The sequence below is a fragment of the Nicotiana sylvestris genome, chromosome 2 (genome assembly GCF_000393655.2).
Source record: "Nicotiana sylvestris chromosome 2, ASM39365v2, whole genome shotgun sequence".
NCBI classification, from domain to species: Eukaryota; Viridiplantae; Streptophyta; class Magnoliopsida; order Solanales; family Solanaceae; genus Nicotiana; species Nicotiana sylvestris.
In genome coordinates this window covers 126,942,179-126,955,483 of record NC_091058.1, presented here as the reverse complement: position 1 = coordinate 126,955,483, position 13,305 = coordinate 126,942,179, and the positions used below count along the sequence as shown (strand labels likewise).

Genomic DNA, 13,305 nt, shown 5'->3' with positions numbered 1-13,305 from the left:
TATTCCCAGGCTCAGAATCTTAATTAAGCCTCGATAACACCAAAATCTACTCCAATCCATATTTAAAGAACTTTAAAACATTCAAAGAGCCAACTTTCACTATTATGTGTCGAAACGCTCCCGGGTTATCCAAAACCCGATTTGAACATACACCCAAGTCCGAAATCATCATATGAACCTGTTGGAATTTTCAAATCCTGATTCCGAGGTAGTTTACTCAAAACGTTGACCAGGGTCAAACTTAGCCATTTTTACCAACCTTAAGGAACCAAGTGTTCTGATATCAATTTGAACCCTTCCAAATCACGAACTAACCATCCCCGCAAGTCATAAATTAGTAAAAGTACATAAGGGGAGTCTTATTTAAGGGAACGAGATTCTAGAAAATAAAACGACCAGGCGGATCGTTACAAAAATGAAGATTTTAAGATATCTTTATTTCACAAGGGGATTCAAATGTGCTTAATAAAGATAATTTATTGGTATTGCATATGTCATGAGTACCTTGAAAATAATTTTGAGTAGTTTTTTTTGGATATTGACTTTTAATGAATAAACTATTATTCTCCTTTTTTGTGTTTCATTGTAATTTATTAGAACAATGTCAAAAATTATTAGGTTTTGCAGAAACTTTCCATCCAACAAGTTTATTTTTAGATTTGTAAAAAGATGAATATATATATATATATAAAATCTATTAAAAACAAGAAGCTTTTAACTTAAAAGTTAAATTATTATATTATCCCTATTATTTACTTAAATACCCTATTGACTTATTAAAACCTAATTACCTTATAAACAAAAATCTAACGGCTACAAACCAACACAACGCTTCATACACAATCGTTAACGGTCACAAACCTTCAGTCTATAAATAAACGCAAACCTTCATAGTCTGTTGATGAGCCCCTGCTTCTAACGTTGCTTTGGCCTCTTATGTTTCACCAAACTTATTGGGTGGACAATTTTATGATGGATGGGATGATACATATGTTTTCTGGTATTTTTTACGTAAAATCGATTCTTGATATCTAAATTTCTTAAGATAGCTCCTCGGAAATTGTGTATTGAATATTTGAATGGAGTGTTAGCAATTACTTTATTTAATTTAGTGGTTGAAGAGATTTATGTTATTGAATGGGGTCGTATTCTGAGACTTGGGATAATACTGTGTTTGATATCTCGACACTTGAACACTGCTACTAATTACATCCATCTATCTATTCAAATAATAAACTGGAGATTACATATTCTCTGATAAACTAAAATAACTATTATTGCATTTTTAAGAAATACATACCATAGCTGCATAATAAAGTCTGTTTGATACTTTTAGCCAATTGATGTGAATATAAGTTGTGATTCTCCATCATTAAGGAATTAGCCAAATAAAACTGACCTATAGCACCTGAGCAGTGCAAGAGAATCAGATAGTTTATTTCGATGTTAAACCCCATATAATACCCATATCATTTGAAGGGTTTGCAGTTTAAAGTTATTTTAGGAGAAGATATATAGTTGCTTTTAGTATTATGCATTGCCAATAGAGATGAGTTAAAACTTAAAATATCAAAAATTTGGACTCTTCGGTTTTGTACAATTAGATACACACAACTTTGTAAAGCGTCTCAATTGAGTAGTTTTTGTGGTTCTAACTTTATAATGCTAATCATATTTTAAAGTACTTTAGAACCATATTTATTTTCATATATAGACTGATTCTTTTATTTTCAAGTCATTAAGCTTTATTATTTCTCTTTGGCAACGGCATACATAAACTTTTTTTTATTTCATATTCCTAAACTTTGTTCGTGTCATTTGCCATGTATGACTTATTATATTTTCAAGTATCCAATTGAGTTTTTTTTGTTTACTTCTTCAGATGAACTTCTTTTCTAATATATGCATATTGCTGAATATATTTTTGCAATTCATCTATTAACCTTCACACATATTAATCTCTAGGTTTTATTAGAAATTATCGTATTCTTTTTTCATTACAGGTTTAAGTAGTTGCCTTGGTAATTCTGAATCAAGAAAACTAAGTTTATTTTTGTGTTCATGGGGAAGGAGGACTTGAGGTTAAAATTTTGTTTAATGTGGTAGAAAGATGATTCTTACGTGACAAATTGCATATTATTAAAAGAAATATTTCACATTGAAGAAGAGGAAGAAGAAATCAACCATAGTTTAATGGGAGAAAATCAGGAAAGATTTTCTCCTATTTCATTTAACTACAAGAGAAAGATGAAATATTTTGGAAGAATTCTTAAATTTGTGAACACGTTGAGGATCATTATTACTAATTGCTGTCAAGGGGTAAAAGAACCAATTAAATAGTTGAGAAGGCTTCCTATTTCTCTAAAACGGAGAAGAAGAGAACTAATTAATAAACGATGAGAAGAAAAAGCATTGAGGAGAAGACAATGGTAATTAAAGAAGTGAAAAGAAATTAGAGCGCATAGCCATGAATATGTTACTGTTGTTGATGTCTTGAGGGAATATTTTTCCTAGAGTTTATGTTCTTGAGCCCGTTTATGTTATTTAGAAGCAAATGATAATACGATCCAATTTATATGAGGTGTAGACGTAGCTTAAGTACATAACTATTTATTACCATAGTCTTATAAGTTCAATTAGGAACTTCATTTTTTGGAAAATATTTCTTACAACATTTACACTAATTATATATGTAGAGCCATCTGTCTTTGAATGCGTTAATGGGAGTAATATACAATGGGTGTCTAATTGTGATGCTTATCTTTGTTCATGTATATTTAATTGTACTTTGCTTGTTTATCTTCGTAGGATTAACTGACTATAATGATCCTTATTAGTCAGTCACTTAAGCTTTATTATTTCATGTATAATTATTTATTCAGAAACTTCACTTTAATAAAATTGATATTATTTTACACAGATGTATATTACATAACTTAACATACACGTGCAATCCCACGTTAGGAGAAACTAGTATATATTAAAAGTGGGAAGGCCTTAAGTTAAAAGTTAAATTACAAAATTAATTACCAAAATTTTGACTATAAAAAGTTAGTTAATTTATGAAACAACACAACTCTTAGTAAAATACACTTCTCAAATAAGTTGTTTAGAATTAATATTAAATTTATATTTGTATATTTAAAATAGTTAAATTATGAAAGGAGACAATCATAAGTACAAAGAAACTTTTCAGATTACTGTTAAATTTTAATTTTTGTTTTTTTATGCTTCGAACAAACACAAGTCATACAACATTTTTTTTGGCGAGCCTATTTACCCTTCTTAAAAATTTAATTATCCAACTAATTACTTTTTTAAGAAAAATATAATAATAACAATAATAATAATATTTAAATGAAAAAAAGGAGAAAATTGTTCAGAAGGGTTGTGTATATTAAAATGCTTGCCTTTTAAATAAAGTTCAAGCGTTGGCTTTCAAAAAAAAAAAAAAAAAAATTACCTTTTGTCTATCCTTCTCTTGCACCAAGAAAGCCACATAGGCTAACTTCACGCTGAAAACAAATAAATGAAGATTATCATTGGAGATTTCTCAACTCTGTGGACAGCCACGAACGATATAACAAAATTAAGAATCTTCTTTATCAACAAATAGGTGGTATTCCATACATTTCATATTTTAGACTTATATCAGATTATATGTGTAATTGCTTATATCAGATTATATGTCTTATATCGCCTAAATGTTTTACTATTTTTTGGTTAGATTAGAGCTGTAATCAAAGCAAAATATAGAGAAATGTAACTGTCAACATTAGCCGGACAGAAATTACATGTAAATTTGATTATTTTATACATCATTACTATATTATAAATGAGAATAAGCTGGTCAAAATGTCTGCCTGGTCCGGGGATAAAATTGTAATTGCACTTACAGCATAATACGTGGAACTCAGTTTGCCAGCCCTTAGGTTACATTTTGGCTAACGTGAGTGGTGCATGTATAACTTTTCTAATAAGTGGGCCCCATTTAAATTTTCTTTCTCATGCTCACTCTATTTCACAAATGTGATTTTGCAGGTTTTATATTGTAATAAAAAAATAATGTTTTGTAAATGCATACTAGATAACTCAATTTAATTAATTTATTACAGAGAGTTTCTTTTACCAAAATGACAAAATTATTTCAAATGAAAATTGTAGCAGACTATTATTTTTGTTAAAAATATTGCAAGTCAACTAAACTTTCTACTAACTAAATTTTGGAAAATAAAAAATGTACGATGAATTGAAGAAAAGACGAAAGGCTCGATGAAACTAATTAAAACTAATTAGCAGTGCATAGGAAGATATCATTGGAGTATTTTATTTGTCCATATTAAATATATGATGATACCGTGAGCATAGATGGAAAATAATAATGTGCAAATAAAAGAAAACTTATGTCCTTTTACAAGAAAAAAAACAGAGATTTTTAATAATTAAACTTTCCTGAAATGAGTAACTTATGCATGCAAAGCGGGTATGCGTGCGTTTAAATTGCAACTTTTGTTATATTTTTTGGATTATTGTTATTCAACATTTTATGGTGTATATCGTATTCTATTGTATGTATTATACTGTATTGTTTCGACGATTACAATTTGGATAGATTATATCGTTTTTAATCATTTTATAATATCATACACCTGCAGTTTGAAGGATACATTATAATATTATTAATTAAAAAATGATACGAGATAGACGTATTATTAAAATAGGATAGAGGGTGAAACATAAATATCAAAAAATTATTAAGGATGAAATGAGAAGAAAAAATAAGGTAAGGATGCGAGCACACCAAATTGATTTCATCATTAAGTAATGATATTTTTGGCAATACAAAACAATAATAATTAACAATCAAAACAAATGATATATTTAAAGTAACAATACGATGAAATATAATAGGTAACAACTAACAATCATCCAAACAGGTTGTACACACTACCTTTCCTAGACCCCACTATAAAGCTGTATTGTGGTCCGGGTCCGGGCCGGGCCAAACGAGCCTGGGCTTGAGGTGATCCCGGGCCAAACGGTCCCGGGCTTCACAGTCTCAGTGTGTGAAACCGGCCCACAGTGATCCTAAGCCCACATGGTCCCGGGCTAAATGGGTCGGGCCCGCGAGCCTAAATGGGCCTAACGGGTTTTTTTCGTTCCGGGCTATTTTTTTTAATTTTTTTGATGTAAGGCACTTGTAAACTATATATGTATATACTAGTATAAATTGCTTATATATAGTATATATAGTTTGTATGTATTAGAGATATATATAGTGCCTTTTATATATATATATATATATATACTATATCAAATTTAAACACAAAATAAATTGCAAAGAAATATTCAAGGGAATGTCTTATATATTTTACTATTACGACATTAACAAAGAATGACAACATCTTTCTTAGTCTTTCTCCCCCCAATGGAATGAGCATAACAAGGTACTAATACCACCATTAAAAGGAAAAAAACTAAGGAAGATGTGCCAAAATACAAGTTACATGTTAGTCAATGTATTATCTCTAACAAATCTCATAAATCCTTCAAGGTCCGGAGGAATTTCCGTTGGTGGTGATGGAAAAGAAGCTTGTTCATCACCGCTTCCGGGTGAAGAAGCATCCTACGCAAGTTCCGCTATCATTTCTTCATAAGCTTCATCTATCTCCGGTTGTGATTCTGCAAGTCCAAAATTTCTTCTTTCCGAACGGATCCAATCTCTAAAGAGTACTGATTTTTCCAAGCTCTCCCTCATAGACGCTCTATGATCACTGATTTGAAGTCTCGCTTGACTGAATGTGCTCTCCGATGCCACTATTGAAGCTTGAATACTTAAAATATCTCGAGCCATCCTTGAAAGAACCGGATAGTGTTTTTATTTGTCCTTCCACCATTCCAAAACATCGAAGAAGCCATCGGGATTCTCTGATTCAAGTCCCTGCAACAAATAAACTTGAAGCTCATTTAGTTGTGAACTATCACCAAAATTATCACCTTGAGAACCCCTGAACTCCGTCTAAGAACTAAAGGATTTTAGGCCCGCAGTTCTTTTAGATGCTTGCGAACTAGACGAAGTAGGAGTTGGAACATTTGGTCTAGCTTGATCTAAGGCAAGTTGATAAGCATTATAAATTGTTTGAGCATTTATTTTAATTGAGGCTTTTGCATCTCCAAATGTAGCAAATTCCTCAGCTGAAAGTGATAAAGCGTTATAAATTTTTGAATACCAAAAGTGAGGACCTCCTAATTTCATTGTAGGATTTAACAATGCAGCAACACCAAAAATAGGGGGATAGGGAAAAAATATTTTTTAAACTTAGCTTTCATAGAATTAATAGCTTCTTGATAAATTACTCCACCCTCTGAAAATTGAGTAAATAAATCTACAAGTGCTGCAATATAAACTAAACAGTTAGAAGTAGTAGGATAATATTGGCCAAATAATTCATTTGTAGCAATATGAAATTGTTCTAAAAAGTCTACAAGCATTTTAACATTACTCCAATCTTGATTTGTAAGGTGCTCATCATCATCATCATCACCATCACCTACACGAGCATTATATGTTGCGCTTATTGGGTTCCTATATTCATATGCAACAACTAAACTTTCATACATGTAATTCCATCTACTTGGACAAGGTTTAGGAACCTTTCTTTCTCTAAGGCCAAATTCATCACATTTTTTTAAATAGTCTCTAAGTCTACTTCTACGGTTTGAATAAAAAAGTCAATTAAGAGCCATTTTAACCTTTTCAATTTCTACATTTAAAACTTTCATACCAGCACCGACAATTAAATGGTAAATATGACAAATACATCTAACATGAAAAATATTACTAAATGCAGGATTTAGTGTAGTAGTAAGCAAGCCTATAGCGTTAGTGTTACTAGAAGCATTATCCATTGAAACCGATATAATTTTATCTCTAATGCAAAAATATCTACAAATATCTGCAACTATGTTAGCAATAAACTTACCTGTGTGGCGTGAATTAATTATTTTATAAGCAATAATGCGCTTTTGCATTATCCACTCCTCATCTATCCAATGACTTGTAACAGTTAGATAATCACAGTCATTACCACTTCTACCAATATCAGTAGTAATAGCAATGCGACAATCTATATGAGTAAATAAATAGCGCAAATATTGTTCATATTCATGTTTATATTTATAAATATCGCTCTTTACGGTTGCGCGAGGCCATCCTTTATAAGTAGGATTAAAAAATCTTCTAATATAATGCACAAATTGAGGGTTAGAAGGAAAATTATAGGGTAAGCACATAACAGTAACCATTTTTGCCAATTCTTCACGATCTTTATTTGGATCATAATATAAAATGTCACCGGTAACAGTGTTAATTCCCGGTTGAACTAGATTTGAACTTGTACTAGGGTTAACCGTAGTATCTACACTTGTCCCCTCTTGCGCAACTTTCATTTGTAAAAATCTAGCTTTATATCTAGGGTGTTTCAATATGTGTCTAGTCAAACTACCCGTACCGCTACGGTCTTCAGTAAATTTATGAACTAGTTGAGACCCACAAGTTTTACACTTAGCCTTATTTTGTTCTCTTAGTTGAGTAAAAAAGTGCCAAACAAGAGATGTTTCAGGCCGTTTAGCAGGTTGTCTATTAAAAGTAGGGGTTACTACAGGAGGGTCAGGCGGGGCATCATTTGGGTTATTAACAGGACTAGTAGGTGTATCATCTAAATCCGGTTACGTTTCATCTAAATCATCATTTTCCTCATAATTTTCAAATATAGTTTCATTAGGATAAAGAGCATTCATAACTTCTTCATTTAATTATTGACCTGGTGCAACATCATGGCAAAATTGACTATCGAAAAATTGAAAACAAGGGTTATCACTATCAAGAATAACAGGTGGAGGAGGACGGGTAATAGGTCTGGGTCGGGGAGTCGGGGGAAGAGTAGTAGCTTAGCTACTAGATTCACCAATTTTAGATTTTCCCTTACCGTTACCACCAAAACAAAATTCAAAGAAAATGTCATATTAATTATAATTATACTAAATAAAACTAACAAAACTATAATATTAAAACTTAAGAGTTGGAACGAGTTTACCGAATTGACGAACAACTTCTTGAAAATTGAATATCGTTGAATACTTCAATTCACCAACTTCACAATTTTTCACGAAATTGCAATAATAAAGTAAGCAATTATAGAAGAAAATTATAGAGAGATTGAGAGAGATTGATGAATTTGTGAGTAAAAATGAAAGAATGGGGGGGGGGGGTATTTATAGTTGAGAATTGGGAAAAAGCGTAATTATAAAAAGTTTGGGGTTAAAACAAAGTTTGTGGGCCAAATGACTATTTTTAAAGTGCCAAACGGTTGAATTTTGATGGCTAACGGCTAGATTTTAAAAATCTGACCGTTGGTCTTTTTTTTAAAAAAAATATTAGCCGTTAGGGCCCGTTGGGCCCGGTTGAACCGGCTCAGGCCCGCCTGCCGGTCCCGGGCTTAACGATCCCGGGCTCACGGGCTATTTGGGTTGGACCGGCCCGCTACGGGCTTATGCACCACTAGAGACCGGGCCCGCTTGAACCGGCCCGTTTGGCCCCGCGGTCCCAGGCCGGGCCCGGACCACAATACAGTCTTACCCCACTAGAGGGATTTTACTGGGTTGTTGTTGTTATTGTTGTTGTTGTTGTTGTTGTTGTTGTTGTTGTTGTTGTTGTTATGTAAAACGTATACTACATACGGAAAAGGGCATAAACTAACCCTATCGTTTGTTAAATGATTTATAGATATCCCCGTGTATATATCAATATACGATGTTAATTCTATTAACAAAATTGCTCTCGCATCTAACGACAGATCTTGTGATCGAGCCTTGTAATTTTATAGAAAGGTGATAAATTTTGAAACAGAGTGAAATTTTTGAATATAGCTTTATAGTGCTAAACTATTTCTGATCATATCAAATCTCCTGAGATGTTGATTTCTTGTGTTTCAAACTTAATATTTGGGAAGTTACATTTGATGGGAATCAAAAGTATTGAATTTTCAATATATGGAGTTATTCATACTTACTGTACAGGATGCAGGAAGATATTGTAATTGGGCCCGGGCATAGCCCGGGCTAATCCAACTAGTGTTTAAATAAAAAGCAATCGTTCTTGAAGTACTGTATCTGTGTTACTTCTGAAGATGGATTTTCTGGGAGGTTATGGTACTGCAACTTCAATTCTCAGCTAGCAAATGCTCTTACAATTGAGGGAGATCATCATGCTTCAATCTCCGCGCTGGAAAACGGCCTAATCTGTGCAACTCAATTGTGCTATCCTGAGTTACAGTGTTCACTATTTCGCTTCTAGGTGGTACTAGATGTTTTTTGCAACTTCAATCTTGCATGTGCACCTCATGCAATGGGAGAATGAAAGTTCCGTTCAAGATGCTGTCAACAGATGCAATGTAAAATGGAAATCTATTGAATCAGAAAAAAGACAGCAATGCCTTGGTTTGCTATTTTACAATGAGCTGTTGCATGTATTTTATCTACTCCGGATATGCGACTACAAGAATGCTGCTCAAAATGTTGACAAATTGAATGCTGCCATGAAGTGTGATCTACAGAAGACACAACAGATCAAGGAACTGACTAAGGAGCTTGATGCAGTCAATGAAAGTCTTTCTCGTTCTGATTTGAATTACAGAGACAGATCTGCTCTCTCTGGAAGACAAGCTCACCTTGAGGAGCAACTTAATAACTTAACAGGAAATGGCAAAGAATTTTCTGAACCGATATACTTTGGAAGTGTGAGACGGACTTGGGAAGACAAGCTTGAGTTGGCGCCACCTCCTATTGATGGAGAATGGCTACCTAAAGGTGCTATTTATGCGCTGGTAGACCTTACGGTAGTTGTTTTTAACCGTCCAAAAGGACTTTTTAAGGAGTGCCTAAAGAGGATTCAGTCTGGCCTGCAAACTATTCAAGAGGAGCTAGAAAAGCTTGGGATTAGTGATGGAGTGAGAGAAGTAGATTTGCAACACTCTGTCATTTGGATTTCTAGTGTCTATTTGATGCTCCGAATGCACTTCCTTGAAAACAAAGTAGCAGTTGATCTTACACGTTCTGAATTTATTGAAGCGCAAAAGGCATTGATGCAGATGAGAAATTGGTATATTCGTTTTCCAACAATTTTTACAAGTTTGTGAGTGTGTGATTGAAATGCTTAGAGGAGTGAGGACAGTATGCACATTGTGTCGGCTGCTATGATGAAGCAATTTGTCATTTCCTTGAAGCTTCAAGGCTAAGTGAGAACAAATCAATGCAAGCCATGTGTTGTGTTTATGCAGCAATCTCTTACATCTGCATGGGAGATGCTGAATCCTCAGCAAAGGCCCTTGATATGATCGGACCAGTTTTAGGAGTGATGGATTCTTTCGCGGGAGTGCGAGAGAAAACGAGTGTCCTTCTTGCTCATGGGTTTCTGCTGATGAGGCAGCAAAATCTACAAGAAGCAAGAAATCGACTTGCGTTTGGCTTGCAGACAACACATAATACTTTGGTAAAACAATATTCGACTGTTTTGGGGAATTTAGCACTTGCCCTCACTAACACTGTGGATTTTGCATCTGCTACTGCTACTGTTTTCTAGAATAATTAGTTGTTTAGTTTTAGGAGGAGTCTGCTAGAAGATTTAGAATTTTAATTATAGTAAGAGTTTAATAATTTAGTTGTAGGAGAAGTCTACTACTTTATTTATTTGGCTATTTAAAGCCATATGATTAATAAAATTTTAGAGACAGTTTTTCAATCCTATTTTTCAACCTTCTTGCTGCTTGTATATTTTCTACAATCCATAACAGTGGTATAAGAGCCTCCATTGATTGATCTTGACGGATCTCTGAATTTGCTGAAAAACAACCAATTTCAACCACTTTTAAACCATACACATTTTTACCCATACCGATTTTTGACCAAATTTTAACAATGGCAAGCAGCGGTCTCTCTTTGAATACCCCACAACTTTCATTGGTGAAAACTATCAGATTTGGTCAGTGAAGATGAAATCTTATCTTGAAGCTTATGATCTATGGGAAGTTGTAATGGAAGACAAACTTATACAACCACTTCCTGCAAATCCTACCATTGCCCAAATCAAAGCTCATTTAGATGAGAAAACCAAAAAATACAAAGCCAAAATTATAATTCAAAATTCAGTTGCAGATTTAATCTTCTCTAAAATCATTGCATGTGAGACAGCAAAAGAAGCTTGGGAAACACTCAAACATGAGTATCAAGGAAGTGAACGAGGCAGACAAAATCAGATTTTAAATTTGAAAAGAGATTTTGAATCTCTTAGAATGCAAGATGATGAGACAATCGCTAAGTATTCTGACCGAATTTCTTTAATTTTCAATAAAATCAGGTTGCTTGGCGAGGATTTCAAAGACAACAGGATAGTTGAAAAAATTCTTGTGATAATTCCCGAGAGATTTGAATCCAAAATTTCCGCTCTGAAAGAGTCTAAAGATCTCTCTACTATCTTTGTTGCAGAATTAATAAGTGCTCTTCAAGCACAAGAGCAAAGAAGGGCATTCAGACAAGATAAAATTACTGAGGGTATTTTTTATGCGAAACACCAAAAAGAAAAAGTCGATTATCCTTATTGCAAATATTGCAAAAAGAAAACACACTTAGAAAAATTTTGTTGGTGGAGACCTGATGCATTATGTGGAAATTGCAAGCAAAAAGGTCTTGTTACAAAAGTGTGCAAGTTCAAAGATGCTCATGCACAAGCACTAATAGCAGAAGAAGGAATTGAGGATGACCTTCTTTAGACTGCAGCAACAACAGAAGCAAGGAAGAGTGTTGGATTTGGCATCTGTTATTACTAATGTTTTCTAGAATAATTAGTTGTTTAGTTTTAGGAAGAGTCTGTTAGAAAATTTAGAATTTTAATTATAGTAAGAGTTTAATAATTTAATTGTAGGAGGAGTCTACTACTTTATTTATTTTGCTATTTAAAGCCCTATGATTAATAAAATTTTAGAGACAGTTTTTCAATCCTATTTTTCAACCTTGTCGATGCTTGTATATTTTCTAAAAGTCATAACAGACACCGTACAAGCTAGGGAGATTTTGAGGTCCTGTCTAACATTAGCGAAGAAGCTTAATGATATTCCAACTCAGATCTGGGTACTATCGAATTTGACAGCTCTATACCAGCAACTGGGTGAGAAAGGGAATGAAGTGGAGAATCTTGATTACCAAACAAAGAAAGTAGAAAGAAGATCTACAAAAAAGAATTGCTGATGCTTGTTCGTCCTGTCACCACATTGAACTGATTGCCAAAGTAAAAACTGAAGCCCATCAGCTGAGCGAGATTGATATTAAACGAGCAATATCAGGCCCTTCTATGAGAGTTGATCTAGATATTCCTGAATCCATTGGTCTGTCAGCAACTTCTCCTATGTCGTCATCAACAAGGCTTATGGATTTTGATATGGGAAGACTGAAAAAGAGAAAATCGTAGCTTTTTCTACCTGTAAATTTGTAGGTCTTACTTCAAGTGTTAACTAAAGGAAGAGACGAGAGTGTGCTTCGTTTCTTTCCTTCTCTTTTCCTCCTTCGGGGATGTGTGCAGTGATACACTAAAACGTCCGGCCTTTGGGGATGTCCAATTGTGATAGTTTACCTTTCTTTATTGTATACAGTTCATAGTTTCTCAAGCTCAAAAAAAAAAAAAAAAGTTCTGAAATTGCTCAGTATATATGTTAATGGAAATACTGATGTTATAATTGACATATTGCAAGACCATATACAACACATAAGAATTTATTTACTGCTTTCCTAGAAATATCAAAAAAGATTATAATGATTATAAATGCCTCTCCATGATTAAGTCATGCCTTATAGCTATAGATCTGTATAGTTAAAGTTTAAGAATTTCAGAATAGCTGTTTGATTATCCATATTCCCTTGAAGTGAGATTATGTGAATTCCTGTCGGGAAGTAAACACAAAGAAGAACCTAATGGGTCTTACAAGCTGTTCGGGTATTGTTTCCAAAAACATACTCATTATACCAAGATGCGCTCATTAACATATATATAATGTCTTCATGATACATCACTGAAAAATTTTACTTCTAAGTTTCTCTAATGTGTTGTGCTTTCCTTTCTTAAATTTTTCATTTTGACATTCTGCGGTGCTATAAATTAATCCTTCTGACCCTTATCTCTTTGCGCTGACAAACAAAGTGTAAGATTAAATGGAATTGTGCTAGGGGCACATCTCCTCAGATTAAAAAATGAACACG

The 13,305-nt window shown here is 33.5% G+C and overlaps 1 protein-coding gene and 1 pseudogene across 1 annotated transcript; both read left to right on the top strand.

Moving 5' to 3' along the window:
* Positions 1–9,184: 9,184 nt before the first annotated feature.
* Positions 9,185–10,639, top strand: LOC104213042 (sister chromatid cohesion protein SCC4-like; annotated as a pseudogene).
* A 409-nt stretch (positions 10,640–11,048) lies between these two features.
* Positions 11,049–11,825, top strand: LOC138885555 (uncharacterized). The gene has a single exon (XM_070166515.1). It carries the CDS (start codon positions 11,049–11,051, stop codon positions 11,823–11,825), a length of 777 nt encoding a protein of 258 aa, XP_070022616.1.
* The last annotated feature ends 1,480 nt before the right edge of the window (positions 11,826–13,305 follow it).

What these genes read in the sequence shown, in the direction of transcription:
- LOC138885555 (XM_070166515.1), top strand. Translation starts at nt 11,049, where the DNA reads ATGAAATCTTATCTTGAAGCTTATGATCTATGGGAAGTTGTAATGGAA.